A 14632-nucleotide genomic window follows, 5' to 3' on the forward strand; every position below is an offset into this window, starting at 1 on the left:
GACGCTTCGTCATGATGAACTCGCCTCTCGATGAGGGCCAGCTCGTGAGCTTCGAGCACATGAATCGGGCTCAGAAACGCGCATTCATCTTACGAGACCAGCTCAAGTACGACGAAGAGCAACACCTAGATGTGTTCATTGATGGCATACGTAACCCTGAGCCTCCGCGTTATAAGCGCACCAGCAGCGGTATCCAGCCCTCGTTCGAGGAGGTAACGATCAAGCACAGCACAACGCGCTTCGACCTAGGCAACGTTGAGTTCTCGGACAAGTCGGTCCGTCGAGTCCACCTCGCCTGTGTCGGGGATAGCTACGAGATGCACGAGTCTGATGCCATATCTCCGGATGAAGACGACTTTAACTCGGTGCCGCTGAACTATTATATTGCACAGAAGATTATGCCGAGCTTCAAGAAGAAGTACGAGGCGATTCACGCCAGAGTGCAACGTGTTAATGATATGCGGAGGCACGTGTATGAGCAGGCGTCGAATAGACAGCCTAAGACATCTTCGCGTTTCAAGGAAGGAGAGGTACGGCATCTCGCGCTGCACTATATCACTTCATCCCCGCGTTGTACACTTTATGTCCTCTCAGCATCATGTTTGTGTGTGTACCATACCTAATTTTCCTAGTCTCTGGCGAAGCTCATGAGCTCGGATCCAGTCACCGAGTCCACCCAGCCAGGTACGTACCATATCTCCTTACTCCAAGCCCCACGCCCAAACTCACTCCAACAGAATCAGACTCGCGCAAACGCCCGAGTGACTCCATCATCCGGCACCCGCTCAACAAGAAGAAGCGCATCGGCGTCGAGAACGTATCCAGCGCCATCAAAACCGACGCCGTGAACCGCCTCCCTGACCATGCCAAAATCGACCTCTTCAACGCGTTCGTCAAGTCCGCGTTCCCGGATTTCGACAACCTGCTGATGGCGTCGTGGAACGTGGTGTCGATCTTTGTCAATGTGGGAAGTGAGGATTTGATGTTGCATAACTCGATTGGGGATTTGCATGAGGTATTGTTGCGTTTTGATGAGTTCTTTGGGAAGAAGACGAGGGGTAATGGGGGCGGTGGTCCTGGTAAGTCATTTCACTCACTGGATGATACAGTTTCCTGTCAGATGCCTGAGCACTACGCTGCTCATCATGGGGTGCCGCAGCGGATTGAGCTTGTTGGTTGCTATTCGGTTGACTGATTCTACTTCGATAGCACGGGCCCGGAACGATGCTCGCAACGTTTCCGTTCGCAACACTCCCCTGGCACAGGGACCCAGCACACTTGATGGTAGTGGTGACTTGACCTTACGCGACCGCTCTCGAGATCGACTAGTCAAGATACCTCCAGGTGCTAATGAAGGCGCGTACGTGTCCCGGATGGAGTCCCCCAACACCACTGGCCCACGACGCTCGAACGTCCACTACGACACCGAAGGTCGTCCTGTGTCCAACCTGCGCCACCACCAGCCCAGCGTGAACCAACAGCAGAAATCATCTCCCCGCCAGCCGTCTGACGAGCAGCCAGTTCCAAAACAGCCCTCGTCTCGCAATCGCCCGCAATCCCTTAACGACCTCCTCACGCACATGCCGCTGAAGGAGGTCCGCGGGAGCCCACATGATATCCTGAAGGCGATGGCCGCCGGCGTCGAAGAGGATACCATCCCCAGCATCGAAAAAAACTGCGCCAACATCCAGGCACAGACCCCGTCTGCGCTCGACAAGCCCTCTCCGCCGAATACGTCCATACCCACCCGCCGCCCCGAGCTCGCTGAGCAGCGCGCCCGCATGCCCCCTCCGTCTTCGTCGCAGCCGCAGACCCCCGCCCAGCGCGAAGCCAAGCGCTACGGCATGTTTACTTCCCATCACCGGCGCAGCAGCGCAGACGAGCGGCTTGACTCGCTATTTGTCGGCGACGAAGAGGATGAGGACGAGGCGGTGGAAGTGCCCGGTATGCAGGAGGTGAACGACATGGATGCGGCCGTCGATCTTCGAGAGCGGGCGGGTGTGATGAAGAAGAAGGGCGTGGGCGTGTCGCTCGGCAGGAGCATCCTAGGCGCGCCGAAGAGGCCGCCAAATGCGACGGGGGAGGCACCTGTGGCGCCGATGATGCATATCGATTCTGCGGGGAAGGGGACCGGCAAGAACGCGGGCGGTGGGGACGGACGGGCGCAGTGACTAGATGGCAGTGGAGGTGCGGCACCTGCATACCGGACGTATGAGCAGAGGCGGTATGTGCTTGAGCGTTCCTGAACGGCTGGACATGGGGAGTGAACGGCTGGAACGGCGGTTTGCCCGCCTCTTGCGTACGCCATCGCGTCCTGGTCGGAATCGTCACGTTCATCTTGAATAGGTTGCAAGAGAGGTGACCTACATACTGAGGTCTGCAGCACCACACTGGAGCGTTGCCTTGGAATTCTCTGCAGTTGGCGCATCCGTACCCGTTATCACAGGGGTAGGGTTCCATCAAGTGTCGGCGGAGTTGGATGCCTCTTTGCAATTCTTGACGTAGCCTCCACTTTCGTGGGCGGAATCAAGGCATTCAGGACTATACGTTGTGATAAAATACGATAATAGATTACGGTGTAAGACGCGAATGTAGGTGACACATATAGTACATTTCCTATCGTTACCGGGAGCAAGAAAAATGGTATACCCATAGCGGAAGCAGGCCTTTTGAACCTGGCGATGATGCTTCCCAAACGCCTCGCAATGCAAACAATCGTCCATCCCCCGCCCACAACACACCCACGCTACCCCTCTTTCTTCAGCTCCGGCCCCCAGAAAGCATCGCTCTCCTTCTCCGCGTTCTCGCGATTCAACTTCCGCCGCTTCGCCTTGCCCTCTTCCAACTCCCCATCCCGCACGACATCCCTCTTCTTGCCCGCATTCAGGGCGACCAGATCCTGCGTCGTGGGGTCCTTGCAACCCCTCAGCTTCTTCATGGCGCGCTTCGTCTCGGGCGGATCGGTATCGGCCCAGCCGTACTTGTTGGCTGTGGGGTTCTTGCTGAAGGAGCGGTGGCTGGAGAGGAGGTCTGCGCAGGATTGGATGGTGGAGAGGATTCTTGGTCGGGCCGGGGCGGAGGGGGGCACTTTGGTGCCGAGGTAGAAGGCCGTGAGGGCGGGTGCGGCGAGCGAGTGCGCGGCGAGCAGGATCTGCGCGGGCGTGTAGAGGAAGTAGGCGTCGGTGAGTTGGGCGGCCATGGCGAGCATGTCCTTTGCGTGCGCGTAGATGTTGCCCAGCTTTCCTTCTGCGACGGCCTCGTCCGTGGCTTGGAGCGCGGCGAGGGCTTCGGCGCGCAAGTCGGCGGGCGTGCGGCCGTCGTGCGCGAGGCCGGCGTAGCTGCCGTGGATCATGTCCTCGAGCTCGAGATGCACGCCTTTGAGCCCGCGGAAGGGGTGGCGCACCTCGAAGTTGAAGCGCAGCGCCTGCACGATGGTGTACTCGGGCGCGACAATGTCGTCGCGGGTCGTCTTGGGAAGGCGCGAGGCGAAGTCGGCGGCGGACCCGGCGCGGGTGCCGAGCTCGAGCTTGAGGGCGAGGAAGAAGGCCGTCTTGGAGATCTTGGTCCCGTCGTATGTCATGGGCGAGTTGTAGAGGTAGAAGCGGCGCATGAACTGGATCGCGGTGCACTGTGCGGCCTGTCAGCTTGTGTGCGGGCGTGCAAAGGGAGGCGCCCCGTACCGTGACGTCCGGCTGCAGCTTCAAGAAGTCGCCCAGCTTCATGGCCGTCTCGCAGAACTTGTCGACGACCATCTTCTCCTCGTCCATGGTCAGGCAGTCTACCTCGCCGCCTCTGTCGCCCGCGCCGCCCGGCACCGGCGTGTTCGCGCCTGTGCCTGCGCCATTTCCGTTTGGTGTGTTGGCCCCGCTGTCTGGCGCCGACGAGGCGTCGAGGGGAGCGAGCTTTGCGCGTTCGGCGCGGTCTTGGGCAATGTGGAGCTTGACTTGGGCGGCCGCATGCGCGTTCGTCTTCTGGCGAAGGCGCGTCAGGGCCGAGGGCGTGAATGACCAGTGTTTGTATTGCGTGGATTGCCGGTACAGGTCGTCTTCGTTGACGCGCATCGTTGCGGTGGTGGCAAGGCGCGCCGTTGAAGCTGTCGATGTCTCGGTACACGATGTTCAGGGAAGCTTTGGCCAAGGGTTCACGCAGTCCTCCCGAGGCCTGCAATGTGTGGCAGCCAGGGGGGGCAAACTTGAAGGGTTACAAGCATTTCCGCATGAGCAATGTGACACTGAATCCACTACCACAAGAGCAATTTCAGTTGCGGGCTACAATGCAAGTTGGAGCATGTGTCGCAGACCAAGCCTCTGGCCAATGACGCGAGACAGTCTTGGGCCTGAGATCATGTGGATCCACCGTAACACCAAACCCTAAATGGACTTCCTCTATGCTGCATGCTCCAAGTCGCAAAGTGCTGCGTTTGTTGGTGTTGTTCTCTCACCGTTCGAAGGAGTTGCCCTCATCTCTCACAGATACTTCGCGCTGTTCACCTTCCCAACGTCGCCACCGTCAATAGCGGCGTCCACCGGCGTTTCGCCCTCTCAACAACACCACTTTCTCGGCAAAGGTGTCGTGGATCACGCGTGGGGGCCTGAGACTGGAGCCCTTTTACACGGACCAGGGTGACATTGCCAGCAGCTCCTTGCCCAATTCCCGTCATCAACTAATGTCGTTCTGAGATGCCCCAAAGCCTCCTACACGCCCATGCATTCCCCCAAGACCGGTCCGCATGTACGGCATGCGAAGCTGGCTGGTTAGTCGCGATGGCAATGCAAAGATCCCCATGCGAGGCTTGCCGATGACTCGTTGGGATCGATGTTCTGACGGCTATGCATGCTGATCGTCGCTCTAGAGTTCCAATCACCCCTCATCCTGCCGTCTTTGTCAGGCGACGTCACTGTTGATGAAGAAGCACTCCCCACTTGCCAGGGACCGTAGGCGCTTTCCATGTCCCGATCGCCACGGAGCTGAGCGACCTGGAGGCCCGTATTGTTGACGCACGCCATGGCTCTTCTGAACTTGGGATCCGGGGCCGCGTGTGGGGTCAACGCCATTACCGCTACCAGTGTGCTGATGCATAAACCAACATCTCGTCTGTCATACGTTACACAGCATCATTGTGATTATCACTAAGCTCACCTACGATTGTACGCAACCTTCTTCAGCTGCGGCCCATTTACGGACTTACAACCCAAGTCTCTTCTACTCTTAAGTACTACCACTACTCCGCCATGTCTTCTCCTGAGAAGGTTGAGAAAGGCGGAGAGTCGCCTGAAAGAGTCCACATCCCGGACGTCGAGAAGACCGACTCAACATGGAACGATCCCGCTGATATCCCAGTTGAGCTGGACAAGCGCATTACCCGCAAGCTGGACAAACGGCTCATGCCATGGCTCTTCGGGCTCTGGCTCCTGGCTTTCATCGATCGAAGCAACATCGGAAACGCTAAGATCGATGGGATGGTGGAAGACCTGCGCCTCGATTCCAACAAATTCAACATCGCCCTCGCCGTTTTTTACGTGCCGTACATCCTCTGGGATGTTCCGAGCAACCTTGTCATCAAGCACTTGAAGGCTGGATATTATCTACCTGGTGGGTGAACTCATGCTGACATACCAAACTTCTGTTGACGTCGTGGGATGGTAGGCATATTGATTGCTTGGGGCCTCGTTTCGATGTGTACTGGGTTCGTCAAGAGCTATGCTGGGCTTTTGGTCGCGCGCTTCTTCCTCGGCTTGGCTGAGGGCGGCCTGCTCGGCGGTATGTTGGTGTACCTCGCAATGTTCTATCGGCGTCATCAGATGCTGTATCGCATCACGCTCTTCTACTGTGCAGCCCCTCTCAGTGGCGCTTTCGGCGGCCTCCTTGCAACTGGCCTCGCAAAGATTCAGACCGGCGGGTACAACGGCTGGGTAAGCCACTCATCCCACAAAAGCCTTCTTCCACTGACCGTGCAGCCCTTCATATTCTTCGTCGAGGGCGCGATTACCGCTGTCATCGGAATTGCCGTTCTCTTCTTTCTTCCACACACTCCTAGCGATATCAAGTTCTTCAACGCAGACGAGAAAAGGGCCTGTATCGCACGTATGCGCCTCGACGCCCATGGTGCAACTGCTGCTTCTACTGTCGATGAAGAGAGATTTGACTGGTACTGGGTCCGCCGCGCCCTCCTCAACGTCAACACGATTGTCTTGTCCATTGTCTTCTTCGCCATCATCACGCCCATCTACTCTTTCTCCCTCTTCCTGCCCACCATTATCCGGTCGATGGGGTACAGCAGGGTGACCGCGCAGCTGTTTACGGTGCCGCCTAACATGGGTGCTTTCTTCATCGTGTTGTTGACGGGGTGGGGGAGCGACAAGTGGCGTATGCGAGGGCCATTGATGTTGGTTGGATGTACGGTGGCAATCGTCGGGTACATCATGCTCATCGCGAGCGAGCGAAGTTCGGTGCAGTACGGCGGTACTTTTCTTGTTGCGGCGGGTATCTTCCCATGCAGCCCGCTGGTTATGGGTTGGCTGTCCAACAACCTGGCGCCGCACTACGTGCGGGCGACAGGAACAGGGTTCCAGATCATGAGTGAGTAGCTTCCTACGGAGCAGCGCGACCATGCTGACGGCTCAGTTGCGAATATGGCAGCTTTCATTGCAACGTTCACGTACCTTCCGGAAGATGCGTAAGTCTGAATAGCAATTTCGAAGGTGGTGCTACTAGCTGACTTTGATAGGCCGCGGTATACTACGGGACACGCGATCAATATCGGCATGCTCGGTCTAGCGCTCATATCGATTGCAGGAAACATCTGGTATTGCAGGTGGGAGAACAAAAAGCGTGCGACTGGGCAAAGAGACTACCGATTGAGAGATGAGAAAGAAGAACGGTTGGGATATCGCCATCCGCGTTTCGAGTACACGATCTGAAGATCTTGTCAAACTGGCCGTTGCTATACATCTTATCCTGGCTGACAGTTCCTCGGATAACCCCCAATGCCTACCAAAACTACCCGATGATCCAATAATGTCAATTCCTCGCGAAAGCGCAACGAAATCAGATTCTGGAGGCAGATACATCAAGCAGTACAGTATTCGTACAGCCTCTGGGTTTAAATGCAGTTACCTGGGAAGCTAAGGTTGCTCACCAGGCATCCACCTAGGTGAGCGAACTTTCCCCCAAACCCAATTCGTGTTGCTGACTACGAAGTACTCAAAAGCCCATTGAACTACCTCGCGACCTTTACGAGCGTGAGCTCGCCGCTGTCTTGGCTGTTTCGCGCGGATAGCGACGTTTGCCAAGCACTTTCTTTCGCAGTGAAGCAATCTCAATCAGTACGCACGATGGTGCCATTACTCGCTCCCAGCCTCATGATTGCGAGAGCCGGGGCTTCGTCGTGTTTCAAATCCATAATTTCTATTGTTCTTTATTATCTCTCTCGTCAAAAAAGGGGTGCACTACGACCAACTCGAGCTACCAGAGCTCCCATTGGCCGATGGCCCATTCACTTCCTTAAGTGAAGGACGTTGATTTTGCGAAACAGGCACCAGCAGAGCCAATAGCGGCGCTTTCCCACTCCAGCCTTTGCCTTTTGAGCTCTATCTACCTATCAATGCGCGCAAATTGACGACGTCGAGGAGGCTGTGGGGCGCAACGGTGAGTGCACGGATGTCGGGTGAGAGGGAGCATTTTGAGCTTCATCAGCACTCCAGGAGGCTGGGGGACCCTCAGGACGTCGTTAAGAAGAATTTACAAGCCGTCTGCTTCTGCGACTCGACCATCCACTTGGCAATTGTTCTCTTGAGCTTTCGCACCAATCTCCAACCTTTTGTCTCCTTTGACGCTCACGTCAGCTACTTCTGCTACTCCAAGCTTCTTTTGACTTCACGTCTATCTACGTCTATTGCGACGTTCGATTTGTCGGACTTCCAGCCTATTCACAGCTACTGCTACTTCTCCTTGTTGCATTTCGCTTCAACGTAGCAATCTGCCATGGCTAAGTTCAACACCAAGTCCAAGGCCAAGTCCACCAATCGTTGTACTTGTGACCCTAACGACCTCCTTTTCGAGGAGTGTTTGTGTGGCCAGAGCCAGGACCAACACCAGTCCAGCACCTCCGGCGTCCGCGAGGACTGGATCAACGACTACACTACCCTGCTCGACGACAACGCGGCTGAGACCAACAATAATAGCGTCGCGCCCGCTGGTGAGGATGCCGGCTCAAACAATTCGACAGAGAACGCCGACCGTGAGTCGTCCATCGGCTTCGGATCCCACGATGAACAGCACACCAGTCGTAGCAACGATGCTCAGATCCGGGAGGGCGTGCAGCACACCGTTTATGACCGCCACACTCCGGGCGAGGAGGAGTTCCAGCAATTCATGGACGAACATGAAGAGCAACAGCGTGGTTTGGCCTCTTCTCCCTTCTTTGAGGAGTATAGGCGCACTTACTCCTCAGACAACACGCTCAATGGAGTCGATGTCGGTTCCTTGGACTTCACCCAGGAGCGTGCCGACCTCAACAACGCCATGAACACATCCAGTGGCCTCGGCACCTTCGACAACTTCAACGACTTCGGCAATGAACTTTTCCCAAGCGTCACTACCTCCATGTGTGGTATTGCGGAGCCCATGAGCACCAATTACAGCAACACGATGAACCCTTCCAGTTTCTTTGGCGACTCGGGCAACTTCCCTTTGGGCATCACGGGTATATTCTCCACCACGGATAGCTCTATGCAGCCTATCAGCCCTGTCGCCCAGAACCCTGCTCCAATGGCTTTCGAGAACATGGATTTCGTCGACGTGAACTACTTCGACCCTAACGTTAACCCCTTTATTGGCGCAACCATCGGCAACCACTCTGATGTCAACACTTTTGGCAATCGACCTGAGATCGCCACCTTTGATAATGGACCTAACACCAAAAACTCTGCTATATCGTCTCAGATGCCTGTGTCCGCTCAGTCTGGCACAACTTCCTCGAACGCCAACCGCGCCCCTGTTGATCGGCCGCAGAACCAACCCAACGTCTCAGGACATGGGATCCGCAAGGCTAGGCCCAATGCACCTCGGCGTGCTATGCCACCTTCGCGTTTGTCGGCCTTTGTTCCCATCGACCAGCCCCAGATGCTTGCTGCTCTGGACAAGCAGAACCAGCAACAGACCCAGGATGATGCCTTTGAGCGCGACCGAGCCATGGCTCGTGCCAATGTTCGCACCGCTCGAGAAGCCGGACAAGACCTTTTTGGCATCCACCAGCAAACCCAGCAATCCGCCCAGCGCTTCTCTACTCCGACTACTCCTGTCGCGACGGCCGATCCCACTACCCAGAGGGTATCCATCAACAAGATCGGCGGGAACACCACCATCGAGTACTTCGATTTCAGCTATCCCGGTAATCGATTCGGGAATCAGTCTGGTCTGCAGCAGCCCGTAAGCTCTCCCGTCGAGCGTGCTCAGCTTTCCACCCACCATCTCGGCAACCAAACCGCTCAGCAGCGCCAGTCCAGTACTCCTTTCAACCAATTCGGAGACCAACCTGTCCAGCAGCGCCCACCCACCCCTTCCACCGAGCGCACTCCGCTTTCCGCCAACCAGCTCGGAAAGCAACCGGTCCGTCAACCCTCATCCAGCTCTCCCGCGGAGCCCACGCCTTCCAAGAAGCGCGCTCGCCCTGCCGACATCCAGATCCCCGACTCGGCTCCCAAACGCGTGCGCCCCTCAGCTCCTCCTCGCCTCACCGCTACTCCCGCTCCAGTCCGTCCACCCTTCGCCGATGAGGTCGAGGCAGCCGTCGAACTCCGCGGTCGCATGGTCAGCGAGCTCCTCAAGACCAAATGGCTCGACATGACGGTCACCGAGAAGGCACGCATCCTCCTGCCCATCTGCCAAGGCAAGCACCCCCTCCAGTTCGAAAAGGAGGAACTCGAGCGCGGACTTACCTACGGTGCGACGCGCCAGCGCGAGGCCCTCCACAAGGCTGCGAAGTTGAACGATGTCGCTGTCAAGGAAGCCCAGGCTATCATCAATACTCGGGCTGCCACTGCCGCCGAGCAGCCTCCGGTTCAAACTGAGGATATGGACGAGGATGATGAGCTTGCTGCTCTCAAGGCTCGCATGGCGGAGATCGAGGCGAAGAAGAAGGCCAAGCTCGCTGAGGAGAAGGCCCAGGCCGTGCGGGACAAGCGCGCAGCGGCTCAGCGGAGGAAGCGCGAGGCGGAGCGGGAGGCCAGGAAGAAGGCAGCGCAGGATGTTGCTCAGCTGAAGCAGAGGGAGGAGGTTGAGGAGCAGCAGAGGCTCCCGGAGGAGCAGTTCCACTTCCAGCAGCCGTACGCCCACATGGGCTTCTACGCTGCTCAGTCGTTCCAGGGTTAGATTATTTGGCGTCTGGCGTCAGGTGTCCGTGTCTAGGGTTTGAGATTTGGTGTCTCGTGTTTGGTGGCGATGTGGATGACGATGGCGGGTGACTGCGGTGGGTGCTGGTTCGCTGGCGGATTGGTACTGATCATGAATACTTGCTTGCTTGGTCATGATTGCTAACCTGATCATGATTCCATACTTGATAAGGACCACTATAGGGACAATTCAAAATCACAACAACGTAGTGTGCCGAAGTGACTACAAGTGATGAACGTGATTGCAATTGCCCCAACTCTTCGCATCCATAACTCCAAAGTATAAATACAACACCCCCGTAGTCGTGAATTCGAACATCCATCGCGTTCTCCCTATCGAACATAGATACATCTGCTTGAGTTCCTGTGCTCTGTTTTACTCCAAGCTGCTCTACGCCACCTTCTCACTGCGCATATACAATCCCCACAACCTTCCTCCTGATTTTCCTCGGTGGCGGCAACACCACGTGCTTACACCCGTTCTTCACCTCCTCAGCAACCCCGCTCGTTGCGGACACCGTAACCTTCTCCTGCGGAGGCGACGGCGGCGGGGATGGCGGCAGTCGGCTTGTCAGCTCCAACTTCTGCGGCTTCTTCTGCGCTTTCTCCGCCTGCTTAGCTTCCTTCTTGCGCGCCTTGTCCTCGAGCTTCGCGGCCTTCTTGTGCGTCTTTAATTCCTGCTTGGCAGCGTCGTCGTGCGCGCGCTGTGCATCGGCCGCCTTCTGGTCATCGACATTCTTCTTCAGAGCAGCTTTGTGCTCCTCGAGCTCGCGATCCCGACGCGCGAGCTTATCCTGCAGCTCCTTGATCGTGTCGGCCGAGCCCGTCTTCCCCTCTTCCAGCTCCGCCAGCTTCGCGTCGTATTCTTTTTTGCTGTCCTGCAGCTCCTTGAGCTTAGCATCGCTCGCCGTCTTATTGTCTTGCAGCTCCTTGAGCTTCTTCTCAGCCTCCTTCTTGCCCGTCTCCAACTCCTCGATCTTCGCAGTGGACGCTTCGCTGGCGGCGCTGGAAGTGCCGCTGCTGGGCCCAAAGCTGCCGTCGGCGGGGAAAAAGTACCACGTCAGGCAAAATTGATTCGGCTGCTCCCACTGCCACATGTGCACCTTCATGCTCTGGCCCTTGGCGACCCTGATCCCCTGGAAATGGTTCAAGAACACTTTCGGATACTCGACGGGCGAGAGGCGACACGCACCTGGCACGGTAACGTTGTCGGTGTCGAGTTTCCACCACTGCTTCGCCCCGGTGCCGACAGTGGACCAATTGCCACCGCCGTTTGCATGCAGGTAGTCATTGGTGGAGGCGCAGCGGAGGGCGATGATGTTGGGGGAGTCGCCGGATTCGACGAGCCACTTTTGGGGGGCGTCCTGGTCGCCGCGGTTTTGGGCGACGACGCCGGAAGGTTGCCCGTTGGGGGACCGGGCGAGGACCATGCCCTGGGATGTTAGTGGTAGATTCTTGTAGATGTGTGAAGCAGGGAAGGAGCGGGCGAGGTTTTGCAAGGTTGTCTGTGCAAGCAGAGTCCCGAACGCCCATGAGGTGCTTGCGCCTCGCGATTGCGGCAATTTGTAGCGTGCCGATATCATGTCGAACATGTGCTTGGAAGTTACTCACATGGGCGACGCTGGTGATGTAGAATGCAGATTGCTCAGCCATGACTGCGTCGTATTCTGGTTCGGACAGGGGTGAAATGTAGCTGAGCAAGTGACAAGAAGACGTCCACCAAGAATAAATGCGTCTCTCAAATCCCCCAGATCTCCTACCCCGTCACGACTTTGTCTTTCCCCTAAACGTCATGCGACATGAGAGACGCCCCAGCGCACCGGGCCGCCCCACATCAACAGAGCCCCCAACTGTCCTAACCACTACGAACCATGGCTGATGGGCCTCATCCACGCGTAGATCGTGGCGCTAGATGTTGTGCCAGGGAGACGGCGTCTATGTCCCCGCTTTGTTCGGCGCATGTGAGATGATCGACCATGCGCGTCGTTTGTTGTGCAAGAACTTGGTGTAAACGGTCGGTTGGAGTTCGGAAATATGATCTAGCCACGCGTCATCGATGGGGAGGGGATTGTAATGGAGGGAATGCGACTCCGTGACGATACTATTGGGCAAATGGCTGGACTCTGTGAGCACACTGTGAAAGCTCCAGGGTAGCTGCGGCATGCGGAGCCTCTGCCGCCACTAAATGCTTCGATGTTGGCTAGCGGATGGGTAATGGATTGTAGCAAAGCCGACCTCGAAACGCAATTGGATCAGAAATCTCGTCCATGGCGGGCGAGTGTCCGTACAGGTCGCGCGCATCGCTGTGCGACTCGATGCTAACCAATAGGTAGGATGACATTCCGCGCTCCATGACGCGCTAGAAGGCGACCACCCCACGCATCCCACGGCCTTGCTCTACAACCTCAATTTCAATCCTGTCGAGCATGCATCGGGCTTTCTCAACCAACAGACGTTGGTACTGGACAGAACAGGTGCTGAGCGATCGTTTGACACACATGCACGAAGAAGCGGGAAGACCGGCTCGCTTGTGCAGCTCTTGTGCATGTGCGGCCGAAAGAAGCCGCTGCTTCGTAGGAACTCGCTATGTGCATTATGCTGCAGAAGACACATCTCTCAGAGTCTCCCGTGAGTGAGCGTTTGCGATTTCGTTTGCGAAGAGGTTGCTCCCACCGAAAACCCCGTGAAGTAAGACGTATCATTGTGCGATTTCACCCCCAAGTTTACCACAAAGAATCCAACCATGCTGTCGCACCTGCCGCCCGGAAGAACTCAAATGAGGACCACCATTTGCAACGGTCAGTCAGTGCAGCAAACGAAGGTTACCATCATTAGACTCTCACTTTGACAACATGCTGTGTACGGGTTCCGTGGTTGAAAGCTCAACAACTACAGATGCGATGAATATCAGGCTTCCACTCCGCACTTCATTTTGACCTTTCCGCTCCACCACTGCGCTTTCTCATCTGTGAGCGGTGACTTCGCCTTGGAAATCGTCCGCATGCCCATCCACATGAGATAAAAGAAGGTGTACTCGACCAGATTCGCGGACTACACGCTTGCAGACAACAACTATGGCGCAGCAAGAATGGAGCCATAGATCCATATACAATGGACACGTGAGTAATGCCACGAAGATGCAATGGCTGCGGAGTTGCTATTACTTTCCTTGCACATGGCTACAGCCTAGACATAGACGGCGATTTGGTGCTAACAACGATTGTGTTGAAGGAATCACATCCAGACGGCGAGTTTCGTAACTTCGTGAAAGACGTTCATGATCACGCGAAGCAGCACGGCCACTGGCGATTCGGATTCCAGGCAAATATCCTCCACCACGAGACTCGAGCATTCAGGGTCGGTCTGCGGAACCCTGAGCAATTACTCATTGCGTACAACCACGGCGCACGATGGCCCTGGCACGAGGAAATCATATTGACATGGATACCTGGAAGCACCGACCCCTATCAGGTGGCTCGCATGGGTACTGTTAGGCAACACATGGCTACCATTGCCGAAGAGCGGGCAGTGTTGGGCCTTCCGCCACTACTAGCGCATGATATACCAGTGAGTAAAGTGGACCGAAGACCACCATCTGGTTTGACATGAGGAAATACCGATTCACGTAATGAATGAGTGTGATGGGACCCTGCTAACATTTCCTAGAAATATCTCATCTCCCTTCACCCAGCACTTCAGTTATACCGAGAAGGTAGAATTTCTGGTCAATCGCATGTAGCGCCACGCCGGCCAGTGTCAAATACAAAACCTGGCCTCGATGCTCCCGGAAATATCCACGCAACCCTCAAGTTTGACAGCCAGAAGGGCCCACAAGGGTCACGGCGAGACAGTGTCCCTCAAGCAAGCGCAAACCACAATATGTCACCTTGTCAAGTTCATCCAGGCCCCCTTGATATGGCACCTATCGTCCCCGCTCGGGCCGGTGCCGCATCATCATTGCAAACGCACATTAATCCCAGAGCTGGAGGAAATGTTGGCTTCGCAGATCCGCAGGCGCCCAACCCTTTGCTGTTTGTGCAGAATCAAGCTCACGCACCTGCCGTGATTGGAAACGCACAGACTGCCGCTGCACATGCAGCAACGCAGCAGAACAGATCGACCCATATGCTGGAGGCAGTACCAGGGCACGCCCGGCAATCACAATTACTTCAACAACATGGAGAACTGCCTGGAAGCAGTGCCCCCGGAGCCACTTCATCCGCCTCGAACTTCATCCCAGA

At 56.3% G+C, this 14632-nt stretch overlaps 6 protein-coding genes across 6 annotated transcripts; 4 read left to right on the forward strand and 2 right to left on the reverse strand.

Moving 5' to 3' along the window:
* Positions 1-11: 11 nt before the first annotated feature.
* On the forward strand, positions 12-1195 carry CC84DRAFT_1205308 (uncharacterized protein; the record flags this gene model as incomplete). The annotated part of the gene is made up of 4 exons (XM_018181965.1): positions 12-530; positions 633-684; positions 738-1079; positions 1110-1195. The coding sequence occupies 4 exons, from the start codon at positions 12-14 to the stop codon at positions 1193-1195; spliced, it is 999 nt and encodes a 332-aa protein (XP_018035894.1).
* Positions 1196-2599: 1404 nt separating this feature from the next.
* On the reverse strand, positions 2600-4266 carry CC84DRAFT_1164041 (uncharacterized protein). The gene is made up of 2 exons (XM_018178397.1): positions 3681-4266; positions 2600-3628 (listed from the first exon to the last, which is right to left on the reverse strand). The coding sequence occupies exons 1-2, from the start codon at positions 4059-4061 to the stop codon at positions 2747-2749; spliced, it is 1263 nt and encodes a 420-aa protein (XP_018035895.1). The 5' UTR covers positions 4062-4266; the 3' UTR covers positions 2600-2746.
* Positions 4267-5085: 819 nt separating this feature from the next.
* On the forward strand, positions 5086-7127 carry CC84DRAFT_724620 (MFS general substrate transporter). The gene is made up of 5 exons (XM_018187188.1): positions 5086-5592; positions 5647-5912; positions 5958-6579; positions 6625-6676; positions 6728-7127. Exons 1-5 carry the CDS (start codon positions 5232-5234, stop codon positions 6918-6920), a joined length of 1494 nt encoding a protein of 497 aa, XP_018035896.1. The 5' UTR covers positions 5086-5231; the 3' UTR covers positions 6921-7127.
* CC84DRAFT_724762 (uncharacterized protein) lies at positions 7014-7747 on the forward strand. Its single transcript, XM_018187189.1, has 2 exons — positions 7014-7153; positions 7211-7747. Exons 1-2 carry the CDS (start codon positions 7107-7109, stop codon positions 7509-7511), a joined length of 348 nt encoding a protein of 115 aa, XP_018035897.1. The 5' UTR covers positions 7014-7106; the 3' UTR covers positions 7512-7747.
* Positions 7748-7983: 236 nt separating this feature from the next.
* CC84DRAFT_1205311 (uncharacterized protein) lies at positions 7984-10622 on the forward strand (the record flags this gene model as incomplete). The annotated part of the gene is made up of 1 exon (XM_018181966.1): positions 7984-10622. One exon carries the CDS (start codon positions 7984-7986, stop codon positions 10369-10371), a length of 2388 nt encoding a protein of 795 aa, XP_018035898.1. The 3' UTR covers positions 10372-10622.
* A 48-nt stretch (positions 10623-10670) lies between these two features.
* Positions 10671-12155, reverse strand: CC84DRAFT_724801 (uncharacterized protein). Its single transcript, XM_018187190.1, has one exon. The coding sequence runs from the start codon at positions 11981-11983 to the stop codon at positions 10796-10798; it is 1188 nt and encodes a 395-aa protein (XP_018035899.1). The 5' UTR covers positions 11984-12155; the 3' UTR covers positions 10671-10795.
* Between the last annotated feature and the right edge of the window lie 2477 nt (positions 12156-14632).

The sequence above is a fragment of the Paraphaeosphaeria sporulosa genome, assembly GCF_001642045.1.
Source record: "Paraphaeosphaeria sporulosa strain AP3s5-JAC2a unplaced genomic scaffold CC84scaffold_5, whole genome shotgun sequence".
NCBI classification, from domain to species: Eukaryota; Fungi; Ascomycota; class Dothideomycetes; order Pleosporales; family Didymosphaeriaceae; genus Paraphaeosphaeria; species Paraphaeosphaeria sporulosa.

Coding starts and splice junctions, on each gene's coding strand:
- CC84DRAFT_1164041 (XM_018178397.1), bottom strand. CDS start 4,061: ATGCGCGTCAACGAAGACGACCTGTACCGGCAATCCACGCAATACAAA. Junction 3,629..3,680: donor AGCTGCAGCCGGACGTCACG/GTACGGGGCGCC, acceptor CAGGCCGCACAG/TGCACCGCGATCCAGTTCAT.
- CC84DRAFT_724620 (XM_018187188.1), top strand. CDS start 5,232: ATGTCTTCTCCTGAGAAGGTTGAGAAAGGCGGAGAGTCGCCTGAAAGA. Junction 5,913..5,957: donor CCGGCGGGTACAACGGCTGG/GTAAGCCACTCA, acceptor CTGACCGTGCAG/CCCTTCATATTCTTCGTCGA. Junction 6,580..6,624: donor AACAGGGTTCCAGATCATGA/GTGAGTAGCTTC, acceptor CTGACGGCTCAG/TTGCGAATATGGCAGCTTTC.
- CC84DRAFT_724762 (XM_018187189.1), top strand. CDS start 7,107: ATGCAGTTACCTGGGAAGCTAAGGTTGCTCACCAGGCATCCACCTAG. Junction 7,154..7,210: donor CTCACCAGGCATCCACCTAG/GTGAGCGAACTT, acceptor AGTACTCAAAAG/CCCATTGAACTACCTCGCGA.
- CC84DRAFT_724801 (XM_018187190.1), bottom strand. CDS start 11,983: ATGTTCGACATGATATCGGCACGCTACAAATTGCCGCAATCGCGAGGC.